At 42.3% G+C, this 18,932-nt stretch overlaps 1 protein-coding gene across 4 annotated transcripts in view; it reads right to left on the reverse strand.

Moving 5' to 3' along the window:
• LOC134226938 (RIMS-binding protein 2) overlaps positions 1–18,932 on the reverse strand; it is a 266,124-nt gene that overhangs the window by 58,200 nt on the left and 188,992 nt on the right. For 3 of the 4 annotated variants that reach the window (XM_062708070.1, XM_062708069.1, XM_062708068.1), the window contains 4 exons: positions 18,078–18,268; positions 17,748–17,994; positions 17,520–17,680; positions 17,198–17,459 (listed from right to left, as the gene is read on the reverse strand). In XM_062708070.1, the coding sequence (XP_062564054.1) occupies positions 17,198–17,459; positions 17,520–17,680; positions 17,748–17,994; positions 18,078–18,268 (861 nt within the window). Of the gene's footprint in view, positions 1–17,197; positions 17,460–17,519; positions 17,681–17,747; positions 17,995–18,077; positions 18,299–18,932 lie in introns of all 4 variants that reach the window. The other variant, XM_062708067.1, reaches the window with a different exon arrangement.

The following is an 18,932-nucleotide window of genomic DNA, read 5'->3' on the forward strand; positions in this document are numbered from 1 at the left end:
ATCAATGAGAGAATGTGCAGGTTAGGGTTCAACTTTAGCATAACAACGTCCATAGCCACATATCGTGGTGCTAATATCGATTCAGACCACTGTCTGGCGATGGTTAACCCCAACTTAACTGCGCCCAAAATTATCCGTCATCAGCAAGGTAAGGTACCGACGGCCGCATCTGTAAGACCTAGAGCGACTGAAGCGACCTGATGTCCCCAATGCATACGCGCAGCATCTCAAGGCAAGTGAGCTCGTTGGAGCCTCCAAAGAGGACTGCTGATGTATGACTAAAGCAGCCATAAACGACGGAAGAACGTGGAACGCTATAGACGGAAACTAAGACAGCAGACCCGCTTGGAAGAAGCGGAATATGAGGGGATGAAACAGCTGAACCGTTATCAAGAAATACGCAAGTTCTATCAGAAGCTCAACGCATCCAGCAAATGTTTCAAGACACACGCCGATATGGGAGCATCTTCATTGATGAATGTGGGGTGATCGAAAGGTTGAAGCAGCACTACCAGGAACATCTAAATGGCACTGAGAGTACAGGCAGTGAAGGTCAAGACAGTAGAGGAGGCGACTATGTCAAGCAGTTCCAATCTTGAAGGAAGTGACGGAGTTGAACTCATCAAAATGGGCTCCATAAAAGCTGGTCAATGGTGAAAGTGTCGAAGACAAAGTACGGAAAGTGGGTGGAGCCGAGTACGTTCCGATCTTAGCTCACGCGAATATAAGCCTGCACCCGCTCTACCTTCGGGAAGGTATCCGTCAGAGTATCAAACAATGCTGTTTGTCATACTTCGCGCCAAATAGCCAGATGTACATTGATCCCGCGAGGGGAATCATCTGAAACATGTCCAATAAGCAAAACTACTAATAAGTGTTAGATCACTCAAGCAAGGGCAGTTGTGTCCAAATTTATGCACAACAATAACGAACCCTAGCAGCACAAGCCACGTTGATTTGGTTGCAGTAGCTCGTTTATAAACAAATTTCATTATATCTAGACCAACATTTGAAAAGGGCGTAACAGCCAAAATTTATTCCTTCTGATTCTTTGTCCCCAATAACACAACAATAACGAAACCTAGCAGCACAAGCCACGTTGATTTTTTTTTGTTTTTTTTGTTTTTTTTGTTTTTTTTTGGTTGGACCACGTTGATTTGGTTGCAGTAGCTCGTTTATAAACAAATTTCATTAAATACTAGTAGAACCTGCCCGATCTGGCCCGGGATGTTTTTTTTTCTACCTGTCAATCGTTCAGTTGACTGCAGCGTCGCACTCTAGATTGATTTAAGTTAGACCTTGATGGTTTTCTACATAACTCATGAAAACGAAGTATTTTTACGTTTGACCAACAGCATTGGATGAAACAACGCCTTTTAAACTCTGAACTCAATGTTAGGTGACCAGGACAGATTGGGATTGAAAATTAGTCCCACATACTTTATTTTATCGATTACATTTATTTCAGAGCAGAAAAATGAATTTGGGGAACGGACAATCAACTTACAATCAACAATACCTAAACATGAGGCATGAATTCTTAAATTTATTTTTTGCAATTCCTGATCATAATACCTGGTTTACAGTTGTCATTTGAGTGATAAAACGGCCTACTTTTCCATACCAATAGAATGGGTGCTTTAATGACCATTATGCAACTCAAATGGGTTGCATAATATTCATTATAGCACTCATTTGGGTGCTATAATGAAAAACCTACATTGGGACAGTAGTTACATGACTACATTTTGCTGAATTAGCTTGGGTAAGAGTTCAAATAGTGTATTGTCTGCGTCGTGTAAGAAAAGAAATAGTTTGATGGACATGACATCAAACATTTCCAAAAGCAAGTACATCTATCGCTTCACGGTTTATCGAACTATGCAATGTGGCACGGCAACATGGAATCTGTGCAGCAACATAATTTATTGGCAAGATTCAGTAGTTTTTATCATATTATTTATTCATCTGTCCTATTCAAAATGTCATTTATGCATATGAGTTGATTAAATCATTGCTTAGTGTCGGCGTAGAGTAATGCATTTAGTTCTCTTTTAATGTTTTTCGTATTAAACTTTGACTACAGTTTATGCTGTTATCATTTCACTGTTGCTCTATCAACATCCATCACTGAAGTTACACATGTAGCACACACTACTTTATCATCATAGAGCATTAGGCACATACATACATACACACGACAAACATGGCATTGTCAACACATCTAGCATATGTACACATCAGTACTGGCACAAAAAGAAATCAAGAGAGGATAGATTAGAACAAGTTCTAAGCTCGCGGCGTGAAGAAGATGCTCGGAATTGTACGCTACCTGGTTGTACTCTTGCAATTACAATCACTATGGAGATAGATAGTGCAGAGTATGTATACAGTGATAGGTGAGGAGTAGGTTGTCGACGATATGGCTGTTTGTTTTTAATGTCATGCATCCTTTTGATGTCGTAGCATAGGTGTTGTTTCATCTAACAGTTTGGAAAATCTTACAATACCTACACCTAAATGGCAGTGAACTTGATTCCCTTTCATGTGTTTATTACAGAGTTCCTATAATAGATGATTGGTACTACTGGCGAGCTGTTTGTATAAAAGCGGTTTGTTTTTTTACAGATTGGTGATTTAGACTCAGCTGTTGGAACCTTTTTTAAGGGAGGACAGAGGTTATAATACGGAAATAGAAATAATTTTAGGATTATCAAATGGGAATGTACGACAGATAGGATCAATGTGATGGAATTTATGAGATGTGACGATAGACGTGGGTGTTACGGCAATAGTCGTGGTTTTCTGTAATAGTGTTGACTGTATCCTGGGAATGCTTGGGAATGTGTAGAAAAGCGACAAAGATGGAAGAAATGAACTATGAACAACGAAAGTTTCAAGCTGGGACATTACGATTTAGTGAATAAGAGTTGATCTAGTATAGAACTTTGACTAGCCAAAAAGAGAACTTTTTCGCCTTCTGACATCGGACAATTTTCCAACAATTTTGCATTCTCTTTACGACTAAAGTAAAGTGATTATGGCAGTCTGAAGAGTTGTGTTAACCAAATGTACTGACGAAATAAAGACCCTATCGAAATGCCTGGATTGAGTTGGATGGCTTGAACGGGAATGGAATGGCGGTACAAATGTGATTTCGGAGCTACATTAGATTGATTATTCCTTACCCATACACTGTGAAGCTCAACAAATTACCAAACGGATTAGATACCATGTAAGAAATTATCCACATTAAATTTCGGACACTTAGATTATGTTCAATTGATTTAAGCCCATTCCATTAATTTGGACGAGAGATAAAACATTTTGCAACCAGCTCATGAAGTGAAGAGATTTATTAATTTTTAAAAGCCGCCTTGGAAGGTGATGGTATCCGAAATTTAACGTGGACATGTTTTACCTACTATATAATTATGCAACTATTGACAATCGAATATTCCATTGAATGTTTGTTTAAGTATCTACAAATTACGTCACTCTTCCAGAGTGAATGTAAGCTTTGTTTGCAAAACGATGACATCATTGAATAAGCATTCACCACAGTTGACAGTCTACCCAAATCTCTGCCTACGCTTTACGAGCTGAGCGATAACAAATGACCGGCAGTTTTGAGATTAAATGCGATGCTGATAGTGCAACCCAGGGGCGGATAGAATGGTCGGGTCAAACAGTAAAGAATGGGTTATGCAGAAATGAGGGGGATGAATATAGACGATGATAATATTTAGCTATCAATACAAGACAAAATTTTCAAAACGACTTATCTGCTTTTTCAAACAAAGATTCAAACGACGATTAGACGAATCTGATAGCTCTCCCACGCAATACAACACCACCAATAGGTAGGTGAAGATTTCCGCTACCTGTTGATGGTGCTGGTTTGCGTGGGAGAGCTATCAGATTCATCAAATCGTCGTTTGAATCTTTGTTTACAAAAGCAGATAAGTCGTTTTGAAAATTTTGTCTTGAATAATATCTTCGACATATACGCAGCTGTAAAGAGTTTGTTGTAAAGAAATCGCTTCAAATTTTGAGTTAAAATTCTGCACTGACCGGTTCTAGCACTTCTAAAAAGTGCTGAATGGCTCTAGATTTTTTTTGGCACGATGATGGGGATAAAGGCGGACATTTATTGGATATTCGACTTTCTCCAATATTTTTTTTTCACTGTACTCGAAAGTATGGAGTTATACAGTGTCTGGCAATTGAAGTGCCACATTATAATAAACCCATAAATTGACAGTGATAACATATTTTTAGTTATTTAAATTTCATTCAATTTCACTAGGGAACATATCACTATTTAAAAGTTCATTGGTCAAATTCACATTTTTCGTCCTTAGTTTAACCACCCGTCTCCTTACGAGAATTGTCAATCCGAAGAAGGCGATTTAGATTCTCTGATCTATTCAATGACCATGAAAACTTTAAATAACATTGGCCAATTACTGTTATTTTTTAACAGCATAAAGACATAAATATACAAAATCATCACTGCCGTAATCTGGAAAAGTGACGTAACAGCCATTTTACAACATGAGTGTTTTCCATTTTTCTGTTAAAGAGCTCGATGAGTAGAACTCTTTAACACCATTTTTGGAAAATGGCGTATACGTCACTTTTTAAGATTACGGCAGATCAGTACTTATAAAAATATCATTATTTGTAAGAAATTTTAGAATATTTGGATTTAAAGTTGTAAATTTGATCCATCATTTGTTACCCATACAAACATTCGACAGCTGACATTAGGTATATGCCAGATGAAAAAGGCCATTTGGCATAATTGTGAAAAGCGTCGAAATTCAGGGTATTTTTTTCATTTTACAAAATTAGTTATTGTAGACCTTAAATAAGCCCGGAATGGTGAAAGTAACACAGTTTTTTTTAAGTAACACAGATCGGTAATAAATTAAAAGTGACCGAACTCTTGCAATAGCCGGGTATACAGTAGAGAGAATTGTCATGATTTGCTCAGAAAAAGGCAATGATGAAAATCTTTCCTCCTTCGCAAATAATGCATCTATCTTAAATAAGCCAATGGTGGGTGAATTTTTTTCTAAAGAAGTATTCGTTTGCTCGGTAGAAATTTTCCCGGAATCAGATAACGGTGAATGTAATTGAGGGTTCGAGTCCCTCCAACACACGTGGATTCTTTTTCGCAAATCTCATATCAATTTGTCCATTTCGAAACATGTGCTGTGCATATGCACAGACAAAATATTTAATAAAAGAATGTGATTATTTTTCAAAGTGAGCGATTGCCTGGAAGAATGTGATTCCTTCTTAATCTGCCTGGAAGACGGCAATGTTGGATGTGATTTCTGCTTTAGAAGCAGGCGTTCGCCTGCATATGAGGCATGCGCTGATGTGATTTTAAATGGAAGTAGATGTTCACCCGACATAAGGAAATGATGAATCTTTGTTTAGAGCAGGCATTTGCCTAGATTAAGACAATGTTTTTTTTTAAACTGGACATTTACTCGAACGAAGGCAACGGTAATTGTGAATTAAGGTGATTATAGAATGAAGCCCGTGGTGAATTTTAAATTCACCACACGTTTATCTACATACATTTCCAAAACCCCAAATCTGGCGTAATAGTTTTCACACAGTGTCGAAACTCAAATTATGATTGTTCAGCATAACTAAGCAAACGATCTACCATGATTTCAGCCCCATACGCGTTATGGTTCTTTCATCTCGTGCTCTCGAAAAAAAAATATTGAAAAAGCACGTGGTTTACAAAATGGCCGATTTCTGGCTTCATTCTATAATCACCTTAAGGGTTGTAAATATTTGGCAGCACTGGGTGAAGGTGATGTTATTTTTTTTCTTCCTGCTTTGAAATCAACCTCACATTCTCGAAGAGGCAGAGAAGTAAACAATATGGAACTCACATCACCCACTGCGCCATGAAAGTGAAATTTAGCACAGCAAAATGAACACAATCACCCAGCAAATGATAAAAATTCACCACGCGTTTAAATGGGCCACTCACATTCATGCGGTATTGAACGAACTAAGCAGCCTGTCAGAGCAACTTGCGTGGGGTTGAATGCTAATTTGTATGGAATAATTTTTTGGCTGCCCTACAGTCGCACTCACTACGGCGGCGATGAATGCGACAGCAGTTTATACTGAGATCTATGTTTTTCACTGCATTGCATGTGAAATATTTCTATATTGTGATTCCTCCTTTAACAGTAGACGTTTGCTGGATATATCATAGTCATAAAATGTCATAAATCAAAATCAGTCATAAATTGTCCAGTGCCCTTCCACAGGAGTAGTTTTTCCGTTTTGTTTGTCCGTCTTTCCGAAAAATTTCTACCATCAGTTGATAAATATTTATCAAAACATGCCCGTTATGTCAAATTGCCTTTATGCCAAATGACTCACAACCCAAAAATTTGGCGAAAAAAATTAGCTAAAAATATAAATTATGTTCTTGGGAGTATATTTTTTTAATTTCCAGAATAACTTAAATTGTATGTTTTTATTAATTTCTACACTAGTAGCACAGTTCAGATAGATTTAGTTGCAGCAACTCCAATGTGAAAGGTTTTGGTCGCATATAAATTACAGTGACTGATATGTGACAAGTGTGCTACATGGGTATGATATATCGGAAATGAGAAAAGAGTATTACGTCTCCCCAGTCTTTCCTATCCATGGTACTTGCCAAAGAAGATGTTCAAGATATTCAGTTCCAAAATCGATTTTGCTCCACAACGCTTATCTGATTCTTTCTCATGTTCAGAGTGTCCTCCGAAAATTTGAACTGAATAAGTGTTGGTAAAATCACTCATACTGTTCGGCAATGAACACAAACAATTTGAGGCAATGCGGGTGCCTATACTGCAGCTCGGAAAACTCGACGGGGGGAGGAATTGGCCATCATTCACAATTAACTCTTCAAAACTGGTCCTGAGAAGAACCGTTCATGATGCCAATAAACCAGGAATTGTAGCCGAAGAAATAAAAGCCAATGGTTACTTATTAGCTATATTTATTTCTGTCCGACTATTATCGCAGCGGAAGTGCTGCCTTTTCTCTTCGGGATCGAAGTCACTGCAGCTGGTCTCGCTGCCACTGCTGCTGCTCCTGTTGCTGTGTAGCTGGATTGCTACTGCTGCTGCTCTTCCTTGGAGGGATGCGTCTTCGATGGTGGTCCAAAACTGAATGAAAGAACATCCTTGACACCCTCGCTTTTATAATGGATTGCGTCACCTTTGGAGGGGAAAATAAAAAAAGAAGAAGAAACACCGGCTTGCTGACGCATGCGCCGATGCATTGATGCGTGTGTGTGTGTGTGTGTGGGCGTTTGCACTGTTTGGAGACTCGTGTTTGGTGCTTGGTGTGTGGAGAGTTGATTGGCAAAATAGGTGAAGTTGGGGTTGGCAGCGCATGTTAGCGAACATACTGCCCGCCATTGGAATGCAATTCCAATTTCATTTCAGATTCATCACTGTACTCTTGCAAAGGAAGCGGTGCGAGTTTACTAACTGCTCTACGGTACACCCCGGATGAGGTTTTGACGTCAACGACGCGTACGATGTTGTCTCTTCCTGGGTAGACAGCGACGATTCTACCAAGCTTCCACACTTGTGCTGGATGGTTGTCATCGGCAAGTAGAACTACGGTTCCGGCTTCAATGTTGGGTTGCTTCCTTGTCCACTTTGCTCTTGACTGGAGGGTTGAAAGGTACTCACGTGACCACTTTCTCCAAAAATGGTCCCTCAGCTGGTTCAAATACTGCCATTTAGATAGCCGATTTTGCGGTACGTCCAAATACGATGGCTTGGCGATAGGATCTAACGGTCGACCAAGCATTAGATGGGCTGGTGTTATTGGCTGCGGGTCATTTGGGTCGTCTGACGATGAATAGAGAGGGCGAGAATTGACTATTGCTTCGATGTTAGTCAGCACTGTAGCAAATTGTTCGAAGGTTAGAGTAGTGTTTCCCAAAGTTCGGGTCAAATGGGATTTCACCACCTTAACTCCGGCCTCCCATAGACCACCAAAGTTAGGCGATCTCGGTGGAATAAACTCCCATTCCACCTCTCGAGCAATCAGGTAATCGTTGATTTTGCTTCTTTCCATCTCGTCGTTGAACATCGTTCGTAATTGGTGGAGCTCCTTCGAGGCGCCAACAAAATTCGTTCCATTGTCCGAAAATAGTTTCCGAACAAAACCGCGGCGATTGATGAAACGATCGAGTGCGGCGAGAAAAGCATCAGTCGTCAGATCCGACACCAATTCCAGATGTATGCCCTTCGTAGTTAGGCACACAAACAATGAAATATACGCCTTTACTACCTTCGGCTTATGCTTACCCTCCTTTACAAATACCGGTCCAGCATAGTCCACCCCGGTGAGCTCGAACGGTGCGTTCACGGTAACGCGTGCTTCTGGCAAAACTCCCATTAGCGGCTGGATGCTCCGTGGCTTCGTACGGAAACACTTAACACAATTGTGGATAACCTTTCTTATAACAGAGCGCGCATTTGTCAGCCAAAATTTCTGCCGAATGGCCGCCAGCAGTCCTGTTTGACCTTCGTGGAGTCGTTCTTCGTGGTACTTCTTAATCAGCATCTCCGTAATACGATGTTTTTGAGGCAACAATAATTGATGTTTGGCATCGAAAGGCAGCTTCGAGTTATGTAAGCGCCCCCCGACTCGCAATAATCCTTCGTTATCGATAAATGGTTGTAGGCTTGCAAATCGCTTGGGTAACTCTCCTCGTTGTACACTTAGAATTTCCTCTCGAAGCTCATTCTGCTGGAGAACTCGAACAATGGCGATTAAAGCCTTTCGCATGTCCTGGACGGTTAGACAATTGAATCGTTTTCTCTGATCCTTAGGCGTACAAGCCATGCGAACGAAACGAAACACGTGAGCCAAAACTCGTTGCATCTTGCCGAAGGAACTAAAACGCTCGAAAACTGGTTCACATAATTTCTTCACGGCTGGACTTACTATGACTTCATTCTTTAACTCGGGAATCTCACGATCAGGAATCTCCTCGGTAGCTTCTGTTTCGTATTCGGCGGAATTTAGAAAGGCTGGTCCATTCCACCAAAGGCTGCAGTGTTTCAACACAATTGGCTTCATTCCCCGTGACACAATGTCGGCTGGGTTCCGAACAGTATTCACGTAACACCATTCATAATGCTCGGTCAGCTGTCTTATAATTGCGACGCGATTTCGAACATACACCTGCAACCGATCCAAAGGTTTGTTGATCCATGCTAAAACAATTTGGCTGTCAGACCACAGTCTCACTTCGCAGATCGATAGCTTCACGGTTGATGTCACCCTGTGTACCAGCTTGGAGAGCAATAAGGCGGCACACAATTCCATCCTTGGAATCGTCATTTCCTTGAGAGGAGCCACCTTGGACTTACTGCACAAAAGATGAGTTGCGGCAGATCCGTCACTTCGCACGCTACGGAGGTACACGCATGCACCATACGCTTTAATGGAAGCATCGGAAAATCCATGTATTTCCAATACCTCCCGCTCCTGTACCACGACGCATCTGGGAATTTCCAAATCGGGAATGTCCTCCAAGGATTCACGGAACTCCTTCCAACGCTGCAATAGGTCTCCATCAAGTGGGTCATCCCATCCTAGGTTGCAAGTCCATAAACACTGCATTATCATTTTCGCCTCAACGATGACCGGCGCGATGAGTCCCAACGGATCGAACAACCGTGCTATTTGGGATAGGACACTTCGCTTATTCACTGTCTCTTCAAGGTTGTTCGAATCGGATGCTTGACGGAAAAGAAAGAGGTCGCGCTTCGGATCCCACAAGAGTCCCAAAGCTTTAATTGCTTCGTTGGCACCGGAGTCGTGGATGGGTATCAATGTTTCTCGATCCTTTTCTGGAACATCAAATAGCACTTCCTCCGAGTTGGAGCACCACTTCCTAACTGGAAAACCGCCCTTGATCATCATCCTCTCGATATCGCTGCGTAACTTCACTGCGGCTTCCACTGAACCGGCACCAGATAGTATGTCGTCCATATACGAGTCATACAAAACAGCCTCTGCTGCTTCTGGAAAATCATTCATTTCATCCCTGGCTAATTGAATCATTGATCGCACTGCAAGGAATGAGGCTGCTGACGTTCCGTAAGTCACAGTTAACAGTTCCAGCACCTTCATTGCCTCTGAGGAGTCATTACGCCAGAAGATTCGTTGATATCGCGTCTGGGATGGATCAACAAGTATTTGCCGATACATCTTCGATACATCCGCAGTAATAACGATAGGATGAGTCCGGAAGCGCATGACGATAGTGAACAAGTCGCTTTGGCTAATCGGACCGGTCATCAGCACGTCGTTTAGGGATAGTCCATTTGTCTTCGCGGTAGCGTCGAAAACGACACGTAATTTGGTACTGCTGCTTGTTGGCTTCAAAATACAATGGTGTGGCAGATAGTAGCTCTGGGTGCCCGGAGAATCCTCATCCTCTTGAACTCGCCGGCAGTGACCAAGGGCTTGGTACTCCTCGATGAAATCGGCATACTGGGTTTTAAGGTCAGGATTTCGTGCCAACCTTTTCTCCAGAAGCAGGAATCGTTTCAAGGCGAGAGATCTAGAGTTTCCTAACTGGTTGACGTTATCTCGAAATGGTAACTGGACTACGAATCTTCCACCTTTTTCCCGACGATAGGTTCGCTGATAATGTTCTTCGAAACGTTGCTCCTCGGTGGTGATCATGGCTGGCTCAGAAATTTCTTCCTGGTTGAAGAACCATTGCATACATTCTTCAAGCCATCAGTCAAGACTATATTGGCACACACTGGGTTATCTTCCTCCTGTTCCGCGTACGATCCGGCCACGACCCATCCAAATTGGGTTTCATACAAGGCTGGCAGACGATTGGCAAGCTTTATTTGCCCTTCCTTCAGCACATCGAAAAATAGTTCGGCTCCAATCAACAACTCGATTTCCCGTGGGCAGTGGAATGAAGCATCGGCCATTATTATACCCGGAGGAATGTTCCAGTTATCAATGTTGACACGGACAGATGGAATCGTCCCTGTGACCTTCGGCGAAGTATAGCACTCAATGTTGGTAGCGAAACTACTGCAGTTGGACGACATTGGTACCACCACCTTGTGATGAAGCTGGGATCTATTGCCGCCAACGCCAATGACTGGAACAGTAGATGGGTATTTTGGTAATTTGAGCCTCTGTACTGCAGATTCTGCTAGAAGATTGATTTGGGATCCGGAATCTGATAAGGCTCGCACGTGATGCATGGTCAATTTTTCGCTGTCAGTTGAACCATCGCTGTCATCAGGACCACTTGCTAACCCGGTGGAATGCTGGTACTTGAGCACGACGAACTTACGGGTTCTTCAAACGATGCGACGGCTTGATTCACTTCGTGGTGTTTGGCTGTGTTGGTGGAATGTACCACTGCCTTCTGTTGCTCGAAATGCACCAACGTATGGTGTTCTTTCGAGCATTTCGAACACGATTTATCGCTGGAGCATCCTGCGCTGTGATGGCCCTTCCTTAGGCAGTTGAAGCACAAGTTTGCTTCCTTCAGTTTGGCTTGCCTTTGGTCCACATTCATCTTCAGGAATACGGAACACTTATAATTTTGATGATGTCCTGAACAGAAATCGCACACGTAATCCGTTGGCACAGACGCTGCATGTGAGGTTTTTGGTGGCACTGATTTTGGTGGAATATTAATCTTCTGATTGGAGAACTTTGCATGCGATGGAACAGAAACAACTTTCTCACATCTTTCCAGAATAACGCAACGCTGTTTTAGGAACTCTATTGTAGATTCATACTCCGGCAGTTCGGTTTGATTGATGGAAGCTTCCCACAGCTCTCGAGTCTGGTCATCTAATGCACGAGTTAGCACTGTCACCACAAGTAACTCAGACATTCCCGAAAGCGGCTGATTCAGTTTGACTAGGTTGTCCACATGACGGGTACATTCATCGACCAGGTTACGGAGGTCTTTCGATGACTTTTTCAACATTTTCTTCATGTTTAGGATTCCGAGGATATGCGACTCCAAGATCAATCGCTTATTACCAAAGCGTTCCTCCAGGATGTCCCATGCTCGTTGGTAGTTGTTGTTTTGCAGAGTCTCTAGGTCGATCACTCCAGCTGCATTTCCCGTCAGCGAGTTCTCCAGATGATACAATTTCACAGCGTCCGAATCTGTCGAATGTCGCATCAGGTCCAGAAACATGGCTTTGAACCGTGGCCATGACTCATACTTCCCGTCAAAGCTCGGGAGAGGAGCGCGGAAAGACTGCGGCTGAACAATAACCTGCTGCGGACCGCCTTGCACTGCAGTTGTTTGAATGGGAACACGGTTTTCCTTCTCTATCACCTCGGTCATCGTTTCTATCATGGTGGATGTTTCGTTGTACTGGCTCTCGAACTCGACATACTTCGCTTCCTGTTCGGTAACATTTTCCTCTGGAACGGAAGCCACCACCATGTCGTGGATATCATTATACTCTTGATAAATGACACCCATCTGCTTGGTGTAAACTCGGAGCTGCGGCAAGGATGGTCGCACATTTCGTTGGGATGCCGCATTCAACGCATTGAATATCCGAGTTAGTTTGGCTTTGACTTGACCTCGCTTGATAGTCATCAACCTTACGTCTTCTGGGCTGACCATTTTGTCCGGATTGAATTTCTAGCGATTACGGATTGTAGACCTGCAGGAACGTAGCGGCGGGAAGGAATCACACAACAACAAAATACCGCTACGATGGAAAACACACACGGCTGCAGGCTACAGTAACGCGTACCGACGGTAATCGCACCGGACGGAATAACTTGCACGAATTTGCGGAACGATGGGAAACGATACTACGCGAAGCGGAAGTCAACTTTTCGGAACGGCACGAACACGATCGCGATGGTAGCGCTGTCCAAGCCACGCTAACGCTTTTAATTCACGTTGTTGAAGCCACGTGAACGCTTGTACTTCACGTTGTTGAAGCCACGTGAACGCTTTTCAACTTTTTTTTAACTCCACGTTGTTCAAGCCACGGGAACGCTTATGGATACTTCACGTTGTTAAAGCCACGTGAACGCTTATGAATTTAGGATTTTCGCGTTGTTCAAGCCACGCGAACGCTTTTCTACTCACCTGCCGTCAGCTGCACCCGATCCGGTTCGTAGGACCAATTTATGTTCGGCAATGAACACAAACAATTTGAGGCAATGCGGGTGCCTATACTGCAGCTCGGAAAACTCGACGGGGGGAGGAATTGGCCATCATTCACAATTAACTCTTCAAAACTGGTCCTGAGAAGAACCGTTCATGATGCCAATAAACCAGGAATTGTAGCCGAAGAAATAAAAGCCAATGGTTACTTATTAGCTATATTTATTTCTGTCCGACTATTATCGCAGCGGAAGTGCTGCCTTTTCTCTTCGGGATCGAAGTCACTGCAGCTGGTCTCGCTGCCACTGCTGCTGCTCCTGTTGCTGTGTAGCTGGATTGCTACTGCTGCTGCTCTTCCTTGGAGGGATGCGTCTTCGATGGTGGTCCAAAACTGAATGAAAGAACATCCTTGACACCCTCGCTTTTATAATGGATTGCGTCACCTTTGGAGGGGAAAATAAAAAAAGAAGAAGAAACACCGGCTTGCTGACGCATGCGCCGATGCATTGATGCGTGTGTGTGTGTGTGTGTGGGCGTTTGCACTGTTTGGAGACTCGTGTTTGGTGCTTGGTGTGTGGAGAGTTGATTGGCAAAATAGGTGAAGTTGGGGTTGGCAGCGCATGTTAGCGAACACATACATCTCAATTATTGTGTCCTCCCGCGCGAGCAAACTCGTATGCGATTTTAAAGCAAAACATCACGCCTTAGTTTTTGATGCTGAAACGCATCGTTTCCACTAATTTTCCAAAAAAATCGTTTCAGTAAGTGTTTGAAATCATTTCAAAGTACCGTTCAAACTCAAACTTCGGACGCTTAAGCACATTCTGATATACAATCATCCTGTTTGCTCACATTTCAAATCACAACGTTCAAATCACCATTGCAATCACTAAGTATAGTATTCATCTTTGAACTTTGTATTTAATATGTGCAACGTATTGCGAAGAATGTTTGCAATCTATGAAAATGTCCGGCTTGTGTTCGATCCAAACCTCGGACACTGGCGGGTTTGAATTCATATTTCGGACACAAAGATTCAAACTTCGGACACCTGATTACTCAGTACCGGGAAGAATAATTGAAAACAATTCTCACTGACAGCTCAGACTGTCTTTTGATCATTTCTTCGCATTGTTTCAACATGTCTTATTATAATGTTACTATACTAAAACAAGCTAAAATTATTAGTCCTTCCGATCCAGCTTGACGAAACATTTCTATGAAATATTTCAGAAAATTTCCCATACGAATTGAAGCGTCCGAAGTTTGAGTGCGTCCGAAATTTGATTTGCCACGGTATCCATTGTTTTATACGACGAACGTTAATTCACTGTGTTTAACGAAGGAGAATAAAAGAAAACATGAGTTTTTAAAGGGGAAGAGCCGTTCGAATGAAAGCCATTTGGCCACTAGGCCGAACAAACCATTAGACCGAAGCCCATCTAGCCGAAAGTAATTTGGCCGAATAGAAAATTTTGATGCATAGGAAATATGGTCGAATAGGACATTTGGCCGAAAAAGACATTTGACCATACATGTCGTCTCACTACCGTGGACCCCCGATGATTTGAACGGTACCTCATTCAAATTAACGGGGTTCATTTTTAATTTGAACTTCTGGCTACTCTATTTGCATCAGAAAAACTGGTTTTTGGCCGCTCTCTTTGCTGGTTTGTTTTGATTCTGCGTTCTGTTTCACGATGTTTCATTTTTCTTTTCTCGATTCCACGTGCTAAATGACGTTTGAACAATTTTTAATTTGAACGATGTTCAAACCAACAGGGTTCAAATTAAAAAATGTTCAAAATAAAAGCGGTCATATTACCGGGGTCCACGGTACTCACTTCGTGCTTCTCACTTTTTACAGTGATTCTCACTGTGAAAGTGAGTAGTGAGAGGTCTCACTTCTCATTTCGTACGACGCCCTTATTTCTCACTTTTCAAACGACCTATACCACCAAATAACCTATTCGACCAAATAACCTATTCGGGCAAATGTCCTATTCGAGCAAATGTCCTATTCAGCCTAATGTCCTATTCGGCCAAATGTCCTATTCGACCAAATAACCTATTCGGCCAAATGTCCTGTTCGTATTCGGCCAAACGGCCTATTCGACCAAATGTCCTATTCGGCCAAAAAAATGTATTCGGCCAAATGACCTATTCGGCTAAATGATCTATTCGGCTAAATGACCTATTCAGCTGTACGACCCTTTCGGCCTAATGCTATATTCGCCCAAACAGCTTTCGGTCTAGTGGCCTACGGCCAAATGGCATTCGGCCGAATGGTATTTCAAGAATGATTATCAAGATATGAACTACATGATTTGTAGTAAAAATTGTTGAAAAATGTCGAAAATATTCTGAAAAACTACATAGTGTCGTTCTGCCCCTGGGGTGCTTATTCCCCTCACCGGATGAGAACTTTTCACGTTAATGGTATTGACAGGGGCGCTGTGAATAACTGAATAACTAGCTCTAAATAAATCATACTACTAGAAGCAACTCTATGCAATGAGTTAGTTGCTTCATGATATTCATTACTACTTCAAAGCAACATTTTTTTTAAGCGTTTGTATTTGCATGTATGGATACAATATTCAACCGCATATGGAACAGTGCCTACAAGTAACGGCATAGCGATCAAACTGCCGTCGATTATAATAGACACGTAGGCTTGAAAGTATATTTATTCTAATGCTACAACTTCTCTCTTGCTCATCAGTTGCATGTGATGATAGATTATTCACTCCGGTCCAACTTGACACTGAGGCTTTCGATCAACTTCAAAAGCAAAGCATAACCAGGGCGGATAGATATGGCGATATAGGGTTTAGTCATAGACAAATGGATATAATAGACTGCTGATATCCGTTCACAGATAGAAAAATCCACTGAAATTTACGCTAAAGATGATGCACATAAACGGAACGCCATTATTAGCTTAATTCCGCGCGTGATATAGCCCAAACGTATACAATATTTGACGTGAGTCGTCAATATTGCTTGCAAGTTGTAAGCAAACTTGTTAGGAAGAGGTCCATTTCCGCGTAGATTAGTGTTAATTTCCGCATCTCAAGTTTTACAGCGCGTAGAACTTTACTTTTCATTATTTATTTCTGTGTTGAGCATATTCGAGTCAAATAGTACAAAGCTATTACCACTTCGTCTGGATTCTACGAAAGCGCAACAACAGAAATTTATTTATAAATATGCAATGAAATGGAACTGCTACACATAAACTTTGCCAAAAAATTAGATAATTTTTATTGGCACTGATTGTGATTTAGCATATCTCCATCCACATAAAATTCTAAATTTTACGATTGGCGAGAATCTAAAGCTGATATCTCGGCAATGCTTTTGATGAATCAATCTCTGTGCAAAATTTGCTGAGGCATACATCTTTTTCGACCAATTTCGGAATTACCGTTGACAAAAGAGTTACCTAATATTCGCCAAGATCACAACTGTGGAATTTACATTATGTTTACATTACATTCTGTCTGTTTGTCTGTGGCCTATATATTAGTAAAAATGCTTTTGATGTATAAACAAAGTATTGAAACGTGGTCATTCTGAAAAATATTGCTTCGCATATCTCTGGTAATCCATCTTGACACCCATTGGAAATGGGTCCCATGAAATGTTTCATTATTCAAAGTAGTTAAAACCCGCCATCCTTGCTGGTTGGGTGAAATCAATCCCATAATGGCCACAAACTACATCATCTCCATGGCCGTTTAATCAATCATTTTCCGCACGTTTCAGCATATTAACATGTAGTATTACCGCTAATGCCATTGGGTGGCCCTTCCATTCGTTTCGTTTTTCGTCCCGGCCAACCAAATCAATCCAGTAAGAAACAGAAAGCGAGCATGATAATTTCCTCCTAATATACTGGACAAGTAGTGTAATACACCAAGAGAGCAGTACTCATACGAATACACAAACACAAAGAAAATAAAGTCAGGCACAACATCAATCAGCATAGCAAATATTTACTTGGTATCATGGTTGGGTTGCTGTCCGCCGACTGGGAGTCACGGGACTTGGTCCGCACAGTCACTGCTCGGGGATTGAGTCCGACCAGTTTGCCGATATCGATGAGCGCGTGGTCGCCGGTCGGCGAGTCCACGTCAGTCACTTTCTTGCCGTCCGCGTACACGGCGTATCCGGTCACGGGGCCGGACGAAGGAGGTCGCGTCACTGGCTGCCAGGTTACCAGCAGCGTGCCGTCTTGTGGTCCAGCTTCGACTTGAATTTCCTGTATGGATTATTGGATTTGTAAGCTCTGTAAGTTATGATGGATATTTGGTTTGTCAACCTGTGGCGGATCGGGCAATCCTTTGGCTAGGGTTCTAAAGTCGGTGTACGCTCCAGGCGCTTCTTCCGGGGGAGGACCTGCCGTAGGGGGTTGCGTTTGACCTGCCGCGCGTAAATGTTTCGCACGAACCGTCACTCGATACTGTGTGCTAGGCGCTAGTCCTGTGGGAGGGAAATTCAAGTTTATTTTAATGATGAGCGGGACTCTTCTTTAAACATCGCAACTTACCCGTTATCGTATGTCGGTAGACACCAGGTTTCACCGTTCGTACTTCAACGTTGTTCACGCATACCACGTGCTGATGATTGGAGTTTGCTGGCAGCCACGAAATGACCGCACTGGAACAGGTAATATTGGTGGCTCTTACTGCCGATGGTCCTAAGTGTGCGGTATCACGTCCGATGATCATTGTGCAGGCAGCATCGCGAGAGGTTCTACGATTATGTGTTACACTACGTACGCTTATTCTATGTGGCTGCACAGGAGAGAAAAAGCAGAGGAAAATGATTGATTAGAACACTTTGTTACTAATTAGTTTGCATAAGCGGCGGAACTTACTCGATTGGAGTCTACGCCCTCTACCAGAGCTCGTGTGCGTTCGGTCGCCTTGACAGTCACTTTCAGTACGCCGTCAACGTACACGTGGTAGCTTTCGATCTGATTGCACCCCGGTGGATCCGGTGGCGTCCACCCGATTAGGACGCTCTTGTTCAACTGCCGCTCCAGGGTGAGGTGTTTCGGTGCAGGAACTAACACGGAGAACATTAAATCAGCATCGGCTGCATTACACAGACCAAGGACAAAGTGACATTTTGAAGCAAACCGCGCGATAGAAAAACAGATGAAACAGTGAACAAGAAGAGGAACAGAAACGGGAAAGAACCAGCAACGCTTTCCAGAGGCAGAGACGCCGGTTTTTCCTGAGGAGTGCCAGTTCCGGTAATAATATGACGGCGACGATGTTTATAGTTTTATATACATGTTGGCTGTTGTGAAGGAATGTGGGTTGAAAATGAGCGGATCCGAAAATGATTGAGACATCGGGGTGTTTACTGTTGTGTTGGTGTTACAAGGCGTTGGTCTCCTACTAATTATTATATTGTTTGATGGCATTGAGCTAAGCCCAATCGAATCTTCGTACATAATGAGTGAGGAAATTCCTAGCAGATCGTTTATAAGTATTCTATGTCAACCAAGGATGTGTAGAATGTAGATTCAATTAAATAAATGAAGTAACAATTCATTGGAAAACTATTGCTAGCAAAATTAGATTTAATTCTATACATAAGCTAGATGTAGTTCTTTGTTGTTAAAATTGTTCTGCTGTTCATTTTAGTTAACAAACAAAACTAACTGACGCCATTTCAAAATTATAGAAAATCGAAATAACAATTATGTTCTGTTGCCTAAACG

The sequence above is a fragment of the Armigeres subalbatus genome, chromosome 3 (genome assembly GCF_024139115.2).
Source record: "Armigeres subalbatus isolate Guangzhou_Male chromosome 3, GZ_Asu_2, whole genome shotgun sequence".
NCBI classification, from domain to species: Eukaryota; Metazoa; Arthropoda; class Insecta; order Diptera; family Culicidae; genus Armigeres; species Armigeres subalbatus.